Source organism: Perognathus longimembris, chromosome 22 (assembly GCF_023159225.1).
Source record: "Perognathus longimembris pacificus isolate PPM17 chromosome 22, ASM2315922v1, whole genome shotgun sequence".
Taxonomy (NCBI): Eukaryota; Metazoa; Chordata; class Mammalia; order Rodentia; family Heteromyidae; genus Perognathus; species Perognathus longimembris.
In genome coordinates this window covers 30,480,971-30,499,429 of record NC_063182.1, presented here as the reverse complement: position 1 = coordinate 30,499,429, position 18,459 = coordinate 30,480,971, and the positions used below count along the sequence as shown (strand labels likewise).

Genomic DNA, 18,459 nt, shown 5'->3' with positions numbered 1-18,459 from the left:
TTCTTTATGGCTAGACCTGTGGGAATGGAACGTGCATTACAACCAAACACAGTTAAGCTCTTTTAGAGAGTTATTAAAATAAAAATCTAGGCAATTATTGCTGCCATTAACAGGTGTAAAATGCCTTCTAACAAAAAAGTGCAAAACAGCAAATGTGCTTTTGAAATATGTAGCCAAGTTACATATAAATCAGGCATACTGGGAGTGTACCTGCTTCAATTTGATAAAGCAGATGTGTGCTGTCCTAAGCAAATAGTTCAAGTTGCTTCCAAAGTATGGAGGCAAAAAGCCATAGAGGTCCCACTTACCCCACTCATTAGTTAGAAAGGAAAGGCATCTGCTTTGGGAAATTGCTGCTCACTAAAAGGCAAATCTCCCTAGCAACAGCTACATTGTACAGTTCTTAGGCTACTCTAAGGCATGGAAAAAATATGGAAAAATAGATTTTAAAATAAGACTTTTATCAGTTTTTAAAATCTGTGCCATAGGAAACTTATTTGAGAAAGAGAGTGAGACAGTGACAGAAACAGAGAAAGAATATAAACACGGAGAAATGGATGGAGAGGGGTATAATTTTAGCTGGGGGAATGATTGATTGATTTAGTCACCACCAACTCCGTTCTTTTCACTCTGTCTTTATTTACTTTTATTAACTGAAGAATTGTTACAAATCAAAGAATTTCTAATTGGATGGTAACCAAATCGATAGGCAGAGATCTAAAATGCCATGCTTTTATTCTCACCCCTCTGTCACAGGTGACATCAGAGAAGGAAGGCAGGCTCTGCTGTCATCATTCTTTTATCTAAAAGCTGTATTACTAAAGGAAAAAACTGAGACTTCTTTCGAAAGTTTATCCAGATTCAGTGGGAGATAAACTTTTAAAAATATGATAAGATGGTATTTTGACATGAAAATGGAAGTATGTATAAAAATAAAATGAAACATGAATTTGTGGGCATTTCTGGAATCTATTTACACACATATATACATATGTCATATACAGAGGTGTGTATTCTTTTAAATAAAATAACATGGATTTTTACCTTGTATTGCCATATAGGAGTGTATTTACTGACTCATGTTCTAATGTCATAAATAGAAACCATAGCTCGTTTGAAACGTCTTAATTGTACCAGATGACATTTAATAGAGATTTATTTTTTCTAAAGGTTTGTTTTCAATCCTGGAGCTGAGAGAGGATGCCTGGAGAAAGTAAGAAAGGAAAGTTTATCTTCAACCCACCATTTCTGAAATAGAGAAAGGTAAGCAAAGCAAGGAACATATAGATAGAAATCCAAATGCATGATCAAGCAAAAGCCAAGATGATCTCACCAGAGGAAGAAGGGAGCTGAGCTATTCACAGTACCTGCTATGTGACAGGAGCTGAGCTGAACTGAATCTCCTATGCGCCATGGTCCTCATAGCAAGACTAGTATTCTTTTCCAGCCAAGGGTGATTTGGAGATTTGTGAGACATACAAAATGTCATCTTAAAATTTTAGCCTGCTTTGTTGGGTTAAACATCTAGTTAATTCCCCTCTATAAAGCAGCTGAAACTGCTTCTCTTCGAACAGGTGAAGAGAAGTGGGTGTCATCGCTGATGCCCTTCATAACTTTTTCCAGTTTTTTTGGTCAGTTATTCTGAAGAACAATCAACTCTCTGCAAGTTGTGAAAAGAATTGCTTGCAACAGTAAGTTTTACCAGATGCATATTTCAAGGTATGTTCTCTCACAGTAAGAAGTTCATGTTTGCTTATGTAATGTGTATATATATGTGTGTGTGTGTGTATATATGTGCTTATGTGTACAGAGCTCAAGTGAGGGGAGGGTATTGTCCCCATCCTCACGTTGCCATGGAATGATTTCCAGTTGTAGGTTATTAGGCACATCAGCTGGTTCCACATCCACTCGTATAACAAAAATATTCAGTTCCATGTGCTTAGTTGTCACATCCTTGAATCTTTCATTAAATGCCATCACCAGCCTCTTCAAGTGTCCTTCCAGAGTGGGAGATGAATTGTGTTATTCCTTTTGTGTGATGCATGCCATAGCTTTAATTTAGCTTCACATGTTTTTCCATTTGAAAGCAGGGAGCTGAGAAGCTGAGGGGTGAGGAAGGGGGGTTGTATCTTGGGGTTCAGCTCTAAGTGGTACTTAGCACTCTAGCACACAGCTACTTGTGACCACTGAGTTCCCTGAGAGACTTTTCCCCGTTTGACTTAATCTCACAATGTGTAAAACCTCGTGAGCATGTTTTCAAGTGTCAACCAGCATGAATTCACAAGGATTATCATGGTCATCAAACTTAGAGTCCACATCATTCACGAACTCCCAACACTCGTGGCTGGTAAACTCTACTTTTGACAAAACCCATGCGTGATTTTCCTGCTGACTTCAAGCTGTGATGTCACTGTGTCTGAGCAGAGATTCTTGCCGCATGGTGTAGTGGCATATAATTGATCCCTTGGATTAAGACTGTGATAAATCCAGTTTTTTCCTAAAAAAAAGTAATGAATCTTTTTTTTCAAGCCAACCATGGCTGGAGCTCCAGCTATCATAAGACCCCTTAGCTTTTCTAATCTTAGCCCAAGGTTTTGACACTGATGCAGCAAGTCTCTTAAGACCCCACCACTCCGGGGCCTTTCAGGGCTTCTGGCGGCAGCAATGCCGCTTATGTGTCAAACTCTGCAGTTGCCCCATGAAAACAGCCAGTTGGACAGTATTTGTTATGTCTGTTGTCTCATCTTGAGCCAGAGAGAAAAACTGGAAATCTGAAAAATCCTTCAATTAAAAAAAAAATCAAGTGTTGTCAGTACTTTGATCTGAGAGGGTTATATACTAACACTCCGAAACCACTTTACAACAACTCACTACTATCCTCCATACTCTTCCTCAAACTGCCCTTCTGTACAAGTTCTCGTTTCCTTTGCAATCAGCTTGCTTACTACATAACATGTCTGAGTAACGCTGTCTGTTATAAGACCTAGTGAATACGGCTTATTGTTTTTTCAACTCTTAACTCCACTGACATACACTGACTTTTACCACAATGCATTTGGCCTTCCATTTCATTGAGTTTAAATGTTTTAAACTGTAATACTGTTCTTCATTGGCCTTTTTTCACTAAAGCTAGTACATTACCTCAACCCAGGCTTCCTTTGAATTCAAAAGCAATAACAAAAATCACTTGCACTTGTCCGTGTTTCTCAAAAACATATATACTTTTCATCAACTTTTTTTTGCTTTAGTCAAACATTGTATAACATTATGCTATTTAATAACCAGCAGTGTTTATGTCAGTGTCGAATATTTTGTTTTGATCCCCTTTCCAATCCTGCATCAACTTGAAGTCTTCCTTAATACTGTAATCTCCTTAATATTCATCAATGGTTCCATTTTCTTGGGGATTGTTGATCATGTACGTGTGGATAAAGGTTCCATTTGAGTTATTATCTCTGTTAACAAAGCAGTGAAGACACTGTCAATTGCCAGAGGCAAGACCATCAGTGTCATGAGGAATCGTGTAATTACGTTTCATTCCATCACTACCAGATCACTCTACTTTCACCAGTGTCTTAAGATTTAAAATATGTACAGTGTGCACTTTCAGCCCTCCTGGTACTGACTATATACAATACAGGCAGATAGATTGCAGGGAGCCAACAAGAAGCATATTTCTCACTTTCGTCATGTACTTTTGTTTGTACCACCGATCCCATAGCGCATATTCCTCTTTTCTCTCTCACAGTCTGCCTTATTATTATTTGCTTGATATAAATTTATGTTCAATCTATTGACTTTTTGGTTGCCTTGCCAGGGTCAAACCAAATAATTCTGTCAGTCTCATATGGCCTTTGGGCCAGACATTCCCCACCCCTGCGCTAAGGCTTTACTAAAGGCCGGTGCAAATGAGGGTTTGAAACTCAGCGAAGATAATTCGGTCAGCATCACATAGGCAGAGTGGTAAAACTGAGCGTCAAACCCAAGTCTATATGCAACCAAGGCTTGGGCCCTCTCTGTGTATTTCTCATTCTCTCTTTAATAGGGTTGTATTAATTTGGTATTCATTTTTTTTCACGTGAAATTTTCCTTGACAGGCGTTAACAAGCTGTTGTACCTTTGTTCCCATTAGCCAAAGAATCTTAATTATAAATGTGAATTACTGGCCTAACTAATTGTGTATAAAATCCTGATTGGAGGCTTCTTAGAAATGAAAGCATAATAGACATGGCAGCACCAATGGGTTCTGTTGGCCACTGTGTGCTCAGGCTGAGGCACGGCTGCACTCTTTCTTGGGGACTGATAAGCCTCACATAATAGTCACACTCTCTTCATTTACCTGCCTGGCACCAATGGGCTTTCGAGCTTGCCACTCCTAAATGAATGGAACCATGCCAAGTATTCTAACATCCTAATATCTAAAAGCATAGTGAGAGAATCGATGCAGTGCGTATGACTGGAAATGAACCATGTGAAGGAAACATATGAAAGAGCAAGGTCAGTTTTGTGACTTGGTTTATGTTTGTTTATGTTCTGAACAAAAATAAGATAATGGCCCAATGTGTTTAAAAAGGCATCATGAGAAAACTAAATAGTTATCCTCAGGTAAACAGTGATCTTTCATGAGTTTCATCTAAGACAATAGAGTGGAAGCCAAATATGACAGACACCAAGACTCTCTCCTTTCTGCAGTTAGTCACTTACTTTGTGATCTGTAAGCATCAAGTGTCTTGGTGGACTCCATAGACAGAAGTGGGAAGAACCAGGCATTGCATGCGCAGAAACCAGGAACATAAATAAAAACAGAGAGGAGTTAAAACGGGTTAAAGAGGATGCTATAAAAACATTCGCTCAGCTTTTTGCCATCAGCACTTGCTGTCATATTGCCCCACTTCCAAGAGTAGCCAGAAATATATATGTGTGTGTGAATTTAAAATATCTTTTAAAATAATAACTAATTTAAAACCTTTTAAACATCCATTACAGCAACCATAGGTGGTTGGAACTGGCCCCTGGGCTGCTTTGACATGCAAGCTCTCTGGTTTCTGCCTCTGAACAAGGCACTATTTTTAGCATTTGCATTCTGTGCTTTCAAGCACTGGGTGAGTAATCATCATTTGGAAGAAGAAGGGTGTAAGGGGGCATGTTTTCCGTGGAAAGCCTCCGGAACATGAGATGTGTTGCATTCACTAAGAGGCCCATCTTGCCATCCTCCTAGATCTTAAATTTCAGGAGCTCAATGCCAGAGATGTGGGCAGATGCACTGTTTGAACATCGTACATGGAGAGTCAGCAAGGAGTCACTTCAGGAGAGGAGAAAACGAAGCAGAAAGTTGAAATGACTTTCCAACGAAGTATGAAAATCTTATCAATTCCCAGCAAAGCCACTAAGGAAGTGATAAGAACATTTATGTAAGGGTGCATGAAAGAGTGTAGGCATTTTATGTGTCTCAGTTTATTCCTCAAGATTTTAAGGTAGTGCTGTTATTTCCTGTCATGATAGCAGCAATTTTTTATGCATTTTTTTCAGGTCCCAGGCATTGTACAACTTACATCTATCCTAGGAACATTGTGAGCCATAAATTCTTCTGTGGCCAATATACAGATGAGAAAATTAAGGCTTCAGGGCAGATTCAGCTATGTGACTCCAAATCCACAGCAAAGTGGTTCACAGGAAGATTCACACGAAGGCTCTGCCTGCAGAGCATTTCCTCTTCAATCTAAGAAGTCAGCGGATCTACTGGAGATTGAATTGCCAGGAAACAGAGTCTCGATTCCTTCACAACATCCAGTCCTTGGAGACTCTGCTTGCTTTTCCTTCTCTTTCTCCTCCAGTAAAACACAGGGCCCTGGGGTGCAATGTGCTTGAAAACTGCCCTCCTGACTCTTTCTTGAAATTACAAATCTCTATCCTGTGTTTCTTTTGAGGAACATGGTAGGCACAATATACATTATCACTGGCTCCCACTAGAGAGTGAAAGGAACATGTGGGTAAGAGAATTAGACATTTAATAATCATTGTTTCTCTTCTAATTAGGCAATATTATTAGAATGTGAATGACAGGATACTTAATTTTTTCCTAAACCAAGCTAAATACAAAGCATCTGAAGATGAGTAATAATGTATTGAATGAGTTTTCTCTTGTTTTTCAATTGCTTTTCATGTGAGAAAAATATTATGCATGATTTCCAAATACAAACAAAATTTCAAAGTAAGTACAGAAACTGCTTTCAGCTAGGTAGAGGCTACAATGGCACTGATGTCAATGAGCAGACATTATTGCATCCTCCAACCACTCAGGTCTTCAGATGTGGCCACAGACACACTGTAGGCTATCAAAGATATCTGAGGTATGTGTTAGCCGGTGGCAGAGCTGTCACTCAAGCCCAGGCCCGTGGCCCCTCCTCAGGACTGTAATAGCAAGTGATGGGCAACATGGTATGGGTTGACCAAGCACACTGTGGTTTACAGGATATAAAGTTTTCTCTATTCTTTGGTTCTTTCTCATTCTCTAAAAATGCATTTTCATGTAAAGTTGTATTAAACATTTTTAGTATTGAAATCTTTTTAGAAATCTTGTTAATATGTGTTCATTCTTTCAATTCAGTTACAATGTCCCTACTGAATGCAATGCATTGTTTAACAATAGACCCAGAAAATTCAGACAAGTCCCCTTGCCCATGAAGGTGCATGTTTAATAAAGGAGATGGCCTAACAAACCAACGTAGGTACTTATACGGGGCACAAGTCCATGGTCTTCTTAATAAGTCTTATTGAGGGAATAAATACGTGCTGAGTCTTTTAAAATTCACTTATTTATCCATTCATTGCCAGATCAGTACCAGACACGGTTCTTTTTAATGAGAACACAAGAACAAAAGAGACACAAATCCCTACTCTCAATAAATTTATCTTCTGAAAGAAACAGAAGATGCACCTGATAAATAAGATATCAAATATACTAAGCAGTCATAAAACCCAAAACAAAAAGAAATGCATTAGGAAAGTTGGAGATGGCTTGCAATTTTTAAGAGTAGCAATGGAAGATGTGCCTGTAGTAGAAAATCAATGCTTTGAAAATACTGAACTTCACAGAAAAATTTAAATATCACCATTAAAAATTCAAAATTTTAGTCCTCTTCTACTAGGCAAGAACTTTAGCCAATATATGTAAGATGTTCATATCGTTCTGATTTTTCTATGCTCTTCCAGAATAACTGTCTACAACAACAAAAAAAATAAAACACAAAGCAGGAAACCTCCAATACTTCACCAAAGCTAGGTGGAGATCCCTACAATTTTGTTTATCTATGTCAACACCTACCATATCAAGACTGGATGGATCTCCACACAAAATAAAAATGAATAACTAAGCTCTCCTCTGGCGCCTTCTTGAAAAGAATGCGCTGTTGTGGACTCTGTTTGTCCTTGCATGACCCCCACACAGGCTGGGCTCGGAGCCTTTGAGGCAGAGACTGCACAGCAAAATGGGGTCCATCACCCACACTTGACAGTCCCTGCTGTCAGCAAAGCAAATGACAATGCAAAGCACTGACGGACACCAAGTGGGTACATTTGTTGTGATTTGCTTTGTTTTGCTTATTTCTCTCTTTGAAATGTGACTGTACTCACTAATGGAAAACCATTTAGTATCAATATAAACCATTTAGTATCAATAAATAACATCACCATATCAAGATCTTGAAAGTGCATTGTGTAGAACTCGGTTTGAAATTCAGATCATCCCCTAAGACCATCTGTAGCTAATTGTATATGAACAATGGGGGAGAGCCTTATTTGCCACTCCACCTTCACCAGCAGCCTAGTCGGGGTTTCAGAGTGTGAAGCGACACAAGGCTCTTAGCAAAAGCAAATTGAAAGGTTCTTTTCCAATTGTCACTATCCTTTTATTGCTCCACAAGCTCTTCTGAGTATTCTCTCCATGAGCTTATCTAGCTTATCTTCATTTAAAAAAAGTTCCTAAATCATGCATGCATTCTCAAAATATATGTTTGAAATTATCTTGCTTGTTAAAACTTCTCTGCATTCATTAGTGTTTCCCTCTTTCATCACCTAGTTCAGTTATTTATCAAAATACGATGAATTCATTTTACCCTCAATATACTGTTGCATGCTGGTAACTGAAAATGTGCAATTAGACATTTTTGAATATTCACTAAACACATTTGACTACCCAGCCTTCTCAGTCTGTTTGGGATTTACTGATTAGGAAGTGAGTTCTCTACTGTAGTTTACAGTAATGTATTTAGCGTTCTTAACTCTAACCGGGCACAAATGCATTAGAAGAGAGACAGTTCAGGCGGCGGCCTGCAGCCCGTCAGCCGTGTTCAAGATGCTTCATTCACTCCAACCTGAATTGTAAATGTCATAGTTCCAAGCCAAATGCATCAAGGACTTTCTTGGCATCAGCGTGCTACTCCTGGATGAGCAATATTTCAGCATCATCAGAATTAACCATCCTCTAAATTCAATTTAATAAGGCTGCATTTGCCTGTGTTTCACCTTCATGCACAATTTGTTATCATTTCATATGAGAAGCTAAAAGCTCAGAAGACCCATTCATGCGCTTCCTGCTTGAAAAGAAAAAGCACTTCTCTCGAGTAGTTTTAAACACTGGGTAGCAACTCTGACTGTAATTGGGTATCGTCTCAGAGTATCTGACAGAGTTCACATTGGAAGGAGATGAAAGGCAAAATGTCAGCACTTGTGGATCGGGAGAAATCCTCCAATTCTCCTTCAGCCCTTCAGCAGCGAGAGGCGAAGCCTCACACAAGGACACCCAGGGGCTTTCTGAACACAGCCGTGCTCCCTGGCTGGCCGAGTCCTCCGCGCACACTGCAGAGTCAGCGAAGATGAACGGCCTGCATCATTTCACATTCAGACGAGGGGCACCTCGTGTCTTCCTGTTTTCCTAGCTTTGGTTTTTCTGAAAAATTACTTTCTTGTAGTTTATAAGAAGAGGCTACCAACACTGCAGTGCGCATAGAAATGCAGAAAGAAGTAAGCTATGAGTAGACAAGGATCAGTAATCTCTGTCTAAAGTAAACATTAACAAGGATGCTGTGCAACCCCTCTGAATCATTTTTCTGTCTTCAAATTAAAATGGTGCCACATATTCATCTATCAGCTCTTTCACATTCAGATAATTGAGCCTTTCCCTTTTTGCGGGAAGGTCTCGAATTAGATGGATATAAGTACAAAGCTCCCACAGAATCTTCCGGATGGTGAAGTTGAAACTTGGTGGTCTAATTCATTAGGTCTGTCTCTCATCATCAATTACAGGTTCAGGGTGAACTCATCTTCTAAAAAGGCTGATGATCTTAACTAGAAAAGTAGACACGAAGTAAATGCGGGCATTTTATTCTCTTAACAGTAGGACTATTTCAACAGATATTGACATTGAGCAGAGGGAGTGTCCCCAAAGTAATGTCCCCAGCCATGTTGACACGCCATCATTGAACAACAACTCAGATGCATCACAAGATCGCCCGTCCGTGCTCCTCAGTTAAATGGGTCTTTATTTTCACAGAACAATGGGAATTATAGGAGACTGGAGGCCTTACATCATGGAACTATAAATAGTTGCTGCTAAATGCAGCCCTATGTTTTTGTTTACTAATTTTTTTTAAATGAAGGTGATATTTCAGAGTGCTTATTCATTCACTGGGCAGTTTATGTTGCCCAGTGATGTCATTTTATCTAGGTGATTAAGGACAATCAGACAAATCACTAGGTCTCAACGGGAATTTTAATCAGATGGATTGCTTGCTGTGCTGAGATTGTCCCCGGTGAACAGAACATTTCTGACCTTTTCTCCACAGGAAATTTAAATGTGTATCATTTGACTGGTTAGGATTTCTGCCATTTCCTGGAGGATCAAGATTAGAGATGAACTTTCAGTTCAGTCATACATTAAGAACACAAACACATAAGCTGTGAAAAGCCTGAAGCAGAATGCTATCTTTCCCAATGCAAAGGTCACTGCCATTTTCTCTCATTCATTTCAGCTGACCACGGGTCCTATACTTACTTACTGTCCCCATTTACGCAACTCAAATTGGAAAAGCCATTCTCAGAAGTCCACGGCAACTGGAATAAGATTGCATCCTATATGGAACTTTACTCTCTCATTTGTATGTTGAAGGCAAACTGATTTCCTTCGTGACAGAAGAGAGAGATCTAAAATGACATTTTTTATAAAAGAGTAAATTAGGTTATATTTATCAGAATAGCTCTGTTTCCTCTTGTGCCACCAAGGTAAAACCAAAAAGGAGGTAAATATTTCTTAGAGAAATCAGATGCTCTTGAATTAACAATTTCAGGACAGAGACTCATGAAATTTCTGTGCTATCAAGAATTTGCTAAATGGACAGAAAAATCACATGGCAAACAAACCTCTTACCCTAGAAGTCAATAAAAATAACCAACCAAAAGGACAGTCAACCTGGTTATTGTCATCTCTATGACTAAGTTCCAAACTGCTTTTCTCTTACCAATACCATATTCATAATTTGATGTAATTATGAGATAATCTTCAGATGCTCAGGTCTAATCACTAGAACTGAGAGAGGAGATATTGGAAGGTCTTAGCTAGAATGACACCAAGAGATGCAAGATCATAATAACCGAAAGTGTTATTGTACCTTATCTAAAAAGTGATATCTATGCTGGGCACTGTGGCTCACGCCTGTGATGCTAGCTAATCAGGAGGCTGAGGGCTGGGGACCATGGCTACAAGCCAGCCCAGCGGAAAATTCCATGAAACTCTTATCTCCAGAAAACCACTCAGAAAAAGCCAGAAGTGGTGCTGTGGGTCACTTGGCAGAGCACCAGCCTTGAGCACAAAGAGGCCTATGGACAGCACCCAGGCCCTGAGATAAGTCCCAGAACTGGCAAAAAGAGAGAGAGAGAGAGACAGAGAGAGAGAGACAGAGAGACAGAGAGAGAAAAGTGATGTCCAAAGCTGGAGACCACCTCAATCAACACTTGACCTCTAAGTTAACTTTCAGTTGAATGTATTTAGTTCACTATAATATCTAGGCCCCCAAATGACATGTATCTAATTACCAGTACATATCAGGAAACTTTTCTTTTTTTGCCAGTCCTGGGGACTTCAGGACCTGAGCACTGTCCCTGAGCTTCTTTGTGCTCAAGGCTAGCACTCTACCATTTGAGCCAGAGCACCACTTGTGGCTTTTTCTGTGTACATGGTACTGGGGAATCAAAACCTAGGGCTTCATGCATGCTAGGCAAGCACTCTACCACTAGGCCATATTCGCAGCCCCCAGGAAACATTTTTTAAACATTCTAAAAGCCTACGGGTCTAAGCCTAGAAGCAATTCATAGAAGCTTTTTAAATTTTGTTTCTAAATCACAGAATTTCATTCATTTTACAAGGTGTATAAAGGATGCCTTAAGGCCCCATCTTGAAGGGCAGAGGTTTATTTGTTCTCCGCGAACTTTAAAGCAGGATCTACAGTCTATTTTATCTGAGGTACTGTTTTCTGAGATTTAATTATATTTTAGATTTGCAAATTGCTTTCACCACTAAAGTGAGACATAAATATGCAGGAGAGGAGGCTGATTTAATAATTCATCTACTAGCAAAATGTACAATTGCTTGACACTTACCTTGGAAAACCAGTTCTGATTAGAAATTGGCTATATGCACAGTACTAAATACAAAGACAACTTGAGAGAGTATCTTATTTCTTAGAAAGGACCAGGAATCCTCGTAATTTCTCTTGTACATATGTTTTCCTGGTCTATGACATGCCATGGCACTTTTTAAAATGATAAAACAATAAAAAATAGAAACCAATGCTGCAAGTATCATTTACTATATGTCAAAGGTGAAAGGATTGTGTTTTCTTTATCCTGAGTAAGATGGAGAAAAAGTGAGTAATTATTACATCAGAGACTGTGGGGCATAATTACTTAATGTAAACAGCGCATATCTACAAAAAAATAAAAAAGTAAAATCAAGTCTTGAAGTCAGTAGCTCAAGATCAAATAGCTAAAAGGACAATGGCAGGTCTAAAATTCAAACTTAAGTTCATCCAATTTCAAGGGCTGTATTTTTTTCAACTGGGTATTCAGCTTTATTTCAGATTGACCTAGCTCCTTCCTGTCAGGCAACTCTCAATGTGATGGGCAACTTTAGCAGTGCTGAATAGCAAAACTGCATACAGAACAAAGATAATCACTTTCCTAAATTCGCATTGCTATTTCCTGCATGGCTTTGGTCCTGTATTTCTAAGAGGATGCTCTGGTCCATTTTTAAGTGATTGCAAGAAGTGCCCAAATTACACAGTGTATGCAAAGAGACATTAAAGTCATTCTGACATAGTTGTCCTAATCAATAAAGCCCAAATGTAATATAATCAAGCCTTTAATGATGGTACGAGAAATAAATAGAAGAAAGCATAAATTCAAGCTTTTACAAGGTTCTCTACATTCTACCTTCTTACGCTAATTTTTACATTTTTTAGCAGGGATAGTCCATAGGATTTCTCAGAACTAACAGCAAATTTAACAATCCTGAAATTGGTTACAAAAGCCCTGTTCACTTAATATATGCATCTACACAGAAATCACAGCATTGACAACATTGAGAGAAACTTGGAAATCTACAATTGGAAAGTTATTTTTAAATCTCAACCAGGCGATAATTAGCTGAGGAGAGGAGGTAAATGTTAGTTACTGAGCCACTCTGAACTTTTCTCCCCTCATGATCACTTGCTTGCATTGCTCTTTTTGTTTCTCACACTGTGTTGTAAATCACTGAAATAATCTAGGACAGTAATGCCTAAACTCCTACACGGGGCCATTTACAGTCTTTTATCCACACATTGCTTTAAATATTAAGTGAAATGATTTCTACAGATCTTTATGACCTAGAAAACCATAATTTTAGGGGTTTTTCTTGAATTGTACATTGCCAACATGCCTACTATCAAATTACCACACTGATAAAGTTGTTTCGATGACCAAGGTGCACGATGCCTTTGGACATATTTTTGAAAAACAAAAAAAGAGTGCACAATATTTAGCTCAGAGAAAAGTTTCCAGTAGCTGCCATCATTAAAAGCCACCTGCTATACCTATATTTTTATTATCAAAAGTTTTGTGCACACAGAGGGTTCTCAATGACTTATCAAATAAAATAATTCTAACAAAGGATAAAGTCAAAGAGTGACTAATTTTAAAACCAAACAGTAATAGAATGAGCATGAAGCATGGTGCTATTACTGTGTGCTATTACTGTCCAGGACAGAGAAGGGCAACGAGACTTTCCAAGGATCTGAAACAAAGGCTGAGAATGCATAGACATTCAAAAGGCTGGCTAGTACAAGTTTTTGGTGAAATCAATAGTATAGGTTGATGTTATAAACATGGCTTATCTACTTAAATTCATATGAATGGAATTCTTTGGAAAACCTTTAGGTACAAAGCGTTTCCTCAAACTCCCTATAATGTTTTCTCCTGAAAAAGTCCAATACTTACAGAGCCCTCATCCATTCCAATTTTTCATTGCTTCTGTCATTTTTTATTTTATTTTGTTTCAATTGAGAGAGTGGCATAGTTGAGGGGTTACTTTGCTTTTCCCATTGGCAATCAAATAAATTTTTCATTTTGTTTTAATTTATGTTTGCTATTTATCCATCTTTTAGTTCCATCACAGAGCTTCTAGAGGAAGAGTTACTATCATCTTGAGGCTTTAACTTGTATATTAAAAAAAAAACACACAAAAATCCATTTTTTATTAGTTAGGAAAAGGCAAGTTACCTACACTAGTCACAAGGGATTGTGGGAGTGGGGGAAGGGTACGGGGAGATCAAAAGATGGTTAACATACTATTTAGGAACAATGAAGGCACGCTGATTTCTCAAACGTCTTTGTCGAAGTCAGTCTACCTGGTCCTAAACAACAAAGAAGGCCATGGTTATCAAGCAACACAGGAAAACTGCAGTAAAAAGAACTGAAAATTTACTCTAGGGGTTCTAAATTTAGAACAGAGGCAAAACAGACAACCCGACCATCAAACAAATACACACTAGAAACCAATCCAGACGTTGAGATGACAGGAAAGCACATCTCACAGAGATTCAAGATATGTAAGTTATGGTACACAAATGAGAGAGGGGAAAAAAGAAAATAACTCCTTTCCTATAAAGAGAGGAAGATCGCTGAAAATAAATCACTTCTCTTACTAAGTGACCTATTTGTTCTAAAAGCAAACTAGCTGTAGCTAACTCTAGCAATGTCAACATATACCTTGTACCCATCTGATGAGACCAGACTAAAGACAAAGCAGGGTGGGGGCTCCCTGAAGGAAGCTCCCGGGACCCCATGGGGCCCAGTGACTTCAAGAAGATGCCTGAGCAGGCAGCCAGGGCTTAGAAAAGGTGTCATCAACTTTGTCTCTGAGGAGTTGTACCAACATCTGGGAAAACAGGGGAAAAGAGTGAGAAAAGGGGGAGAAAGAAGATAAGGAGGAAGCCACTTGCTAGACACTCTGTTGGGATCATTGAAGTTGGTTACCATTTCGTTGTTGCCCAAATTTCTCACACTATGTATTAGAACTGCCCCCTCCTCCTCAGTGTGGAATAGTAAGTATAGGACAGCATAGGACATACATCAACCACTAATATGTCAACACAAGAAAACTCTACGGATATATGCTCGAAATAATAATAGTTTTGCTAATCCCCCTAAAAGTGGTGTTCAGATGATCCGAGGTGACTGCCTAAAAGGGCTACAGGAGGAGGCAGAGGGAGCTCTGCGGGGTAAGAAGCTTCTCCCTTGCGAGAGACATGACTGAACGCAAGCACATTTGAGGCACAACAATGGAGTCTGCAAACAAGATATTCAGCCATTGTTTTGCCACACTGTTTGGAAGTCTCCAACCAGAAAAATACTGAGTGCTCAAGAGAAGATTGACACATGCAAACCATGTTCTCTTGAGAACAGAAGATTTTGTTCCAGTATGTGTTGTTGCCCCAATTGTAGTAAATTCTGAAATGAAGAACAAGAAACCAAAGAACCACGATACTGAATATAAAATTATTAGATAAAATACACAGAATAAGAATCCAAATAAAATTGTCCATAAGTATCTTATTAAATCATACTAAATGTAAAATTATTGTTTAAAAGAAGGTACAATTCCAAGAAAGTACACTGGATTCAATGAGACTAATTTTCATGTTACAATGGATCACTGCAAATGCTACATTTATGCATAGCTTCAAATGATGAGTTTGATTCATGGTAATAGAGGCTAAAACAGAAGTTTTAAAAATTGAATCCATAGGTTTGAGAACATGGCTTGGTGATAGAGTGCTTGCCTGGCATACATGAAGCCCTGGGTTCGATTCTTCAGCACCACATACAAAGAAAAAGCCAGAAGTGTACTGTGGCTCAAGTGGTAGAGTGCTAGCCTTGAGCAAAAAGAAGCTAGGGGTAGTGCGCAGGCCCTGAGTACAAGCCCCAGGGCTGGCCAAAAATAAAGCAACAATTGAATCAGTATCTCCAATATTCTTTACATTTATTTATATTTTAAGATGACCAAATATTTTACATACAGGCCTAATATTTTTCCCCCGAGCTCAGGGGATTTGTACCAACTGGAATGCCATAGTCCACAGCAGTACAAAGTTTTATTTTTCCTTTAACTAGGTGTGAGGGAAAACATCCACACAGCACATACGTCCATTTACTCTGTTTGATCTAAACTGCATTTTAAATGCAGTGTTTCTGTTCTATTACCTAAAACTTTTAAAGCAATTGTGGGGAAATAAGACAAATTGGGAATTTCAAATTGTTTTTCTTACTATCCATGGCTACATTTTATTCAAGAACTACTATAAAATAGGTATTTGACTTCATATACACTGCATCTAGTTCTTAAAAGGACTGTAATTCAGAAAATATTTTCCCGGTTTTATTTTTTTTAAATGGAATTAAAGGTCATGTTGACTAGCCATATCTCGCACAAAACCTGGTAGAGCCGGTGTGAGCGTGACTTTATCTTTACAACCATAAAATCAAGATGGTCACACTGTGGGACATGCTATGTGAAGGCCAGCACTGTAGCTCTTTTCATATTTGCTTTGGAGTGGGCCGCTTAAACAATGTGAAACAAGCTGTGCTCTTTTACATTTACTTTCAGTTTAAAAATCTTAACAACCCTCAAATATTGCACCTGCTTCTTCCTCTCCCCTTCTCCCTTGGCAAATAAGCAAAAGAAGCTGCAGGAGAGAATAATGGGAGTAGTTAGCGTCCCGGCAAACTAGGCCCAAGTAGAGGTTGTCATAAAAGAAGCCTCAGAAATCATACAATGTGTGCATCTTTAGGACATGCTCTGATCTAAGGGGGAATCTTAAGAGGAACTGAGGAGGCACCTACCTAACCTCAGGATGCCTGAGTTTGATGTCTAGCACCACAAGACAAAGGAAACACCAAAAGAGAGCGTGTTAAGGGCATGATTTGGAGCTTGCGCAGTTGGGCATTTATTCTTCTTTGGGAAAGCAGGAGAGTAGTGAAGGCAAAGAAAGCCACATTCCAGTCACAGGCTTCTCGCAAAGTTTTCCGCGAAGCTCCCGTTTCCAGGTTTGGTACCCCAAATGCTTCTCCACCTTCCAGAGGCAGCTGCTACTTCTTGAGCCGACTCCAAACCCCGTGAGACCCACCGAGCAGCCTCAGCTGCTTGAGACTAGCAAAATGACTTTAGGGTGGAAAGATTGTTGGATGAGGAGACAGGACGGGTGGCAGGGTTTTATTTGGCAGTTTAAGTATCATGATTTGAAATTTCACTGCTAAGTTCTGTACCAGAAAAAAATACATATATATGGGTCAAGCTACCGTGGAAGTGACTTGGCATGGTGTCCTCTCCTGGAGGTTTTATAAAGAGATGTGTCACACCTCTGTTCAGGTTGCTTTGGTAGTAGGAAAACAGAGCAATTTATATTCTCAGATGGACCTTCTTCTCTTCCTGGGAGGCCCTCCCCTCCCCTACTGGAAAATTCTTAAGTGGCCAGGTTCCACTGTAATTTTGTCTTCGTGGTTCTATTTCAAAGGAGAATTTGTTTCTACTGTTTTAAAGTCTGCAATCCATCGTAACTCTGAGAAGCCCGTTGGCGGCCTCCCGATGTTGGCATGTTGGGTTGCCAGTCCACCAAGGATCCTTCTGTCATCAGCACTGGGACTAGGCATCTAGCGTAACGCCAGGGAGGTGGCTCTCAGACGGCTCCTCACCTGCTCCAGCTGCGAGCAGTCAGGGTTTTCCTTCCTCCCGTGGCGTCACGAGCCTGGTCAGAAGGCTTCCCAAGCAGGGTCAGAAAAAGACAACAGAGTGGAGGCCGCTAGAGGTCAAACGAATGAGAAAAACCTACAGAAACTTGAAAATCCACAACCACAGACTGTCCTCGAGTGTCCAGGAAGCTGACCAAGTTCCTGATGGCCCAGGGAGAACCATGTTGGACTTTTGCTCTATATGATTGTAATATAATAAATGTGTGTTGCTTTAAGCCAAAACAAAAGTTTACCAAACTAATCAAGAGTAGGGGCAGAGTCGGGAGGACACAGGCCTTCAGTGTCGGTCACTCAAGAGGTAGAGAAATCCAGATAGAAGGTCAAACACCGCGCAGGCCTCCACACCAATCAATACACGTGGATATCAGGGTACCTGTTTGTCATCCCAGCTGCTCATGGGGCTAAAGAAGGAGTAAAGCATACGTAACACTGGACCCCAGGCAGAGAATTTACCTGATACATAACTAAAAAGAAAAACAAAAAGACAAAAAGAGCTAGAGGCATGGCTTCAGATGTAAAACACCTGTCTCAAAGCCACGAGGGGCTCTGAACCCCAGTACTAAAGGAAAGACTTGAAAAAAGATTTTCTTCTTCACATTTATTGCCACAATTATCTAGAATGGCATTTCGTAGAAAAATTATTATTACATTTCAGATTTCATACAGATTAGCAATGTGAAGGAGCACATCCAATAAACTATCCAGGCTACAAAAAGAAAAAACTGAGTAAGGCTTTCTTTCTCTCTCAGATTTCAGAACCGTGGAAGTTAAGCTCCCTTTCTAGGCCAACTCCAACCCCTTCACTGAAACCTGAATCATATTGAGTTCAAGGTTCCTGCACAGGTGCCACTCCCCACCTGCAGCTGTAGCCAAGGGAAGAAGGTCCAAATTCTTCCGAGTATATATTTCCACATGTAATCCTTTTACATACAGCTTTAGTGAACAGCACTTTCCTTGGCCAATCAGGTCCCCGTCTTGGTTCCAGTATTCATTCCTTTCTCTTCTGTCTAGCATGCATGTGCGTGCACACACACGCACAGAGAGAGAGAGAGAGAGACAGAGAGAGAGACAGAGACAGAGAGACAGAGAGAGAGATTGAGGAAGAATCCTTTTCTAGAATAT

General features: G+C 39.5%; 1 protein-coding gene across 2 annotated transcripts in view; it reads right to left on the bottom strand.

Annotated features, from left to right (window-relative positions):
- Macir (macrophage immunometabolism regulator) overlaps positions 1-18,459 on the bottom strand; it is a 56,120-nt gene that overhangs the window by 13,998 nt on the left and 23,663 nt on the right. The window contains exon 4 of one of the 2 annotated variants that reach the window (XM_048331254.1): positions 9,758-9,889. The exons of the other annotated variant lie outside the window; for it this stretch is intronic. Coding sequence (XP_048187211.1) covers positions 9,774-9,889 — 116 coding nt within the window. The 3' untranslated portion in view covers positions 9,758-9,773. Of the gene's footprint in view, positions 1-9,757; positions 9,890-18,459 lie in introns of those variants that run through there. 2 annotated transcript variants of the gene reach the window in all.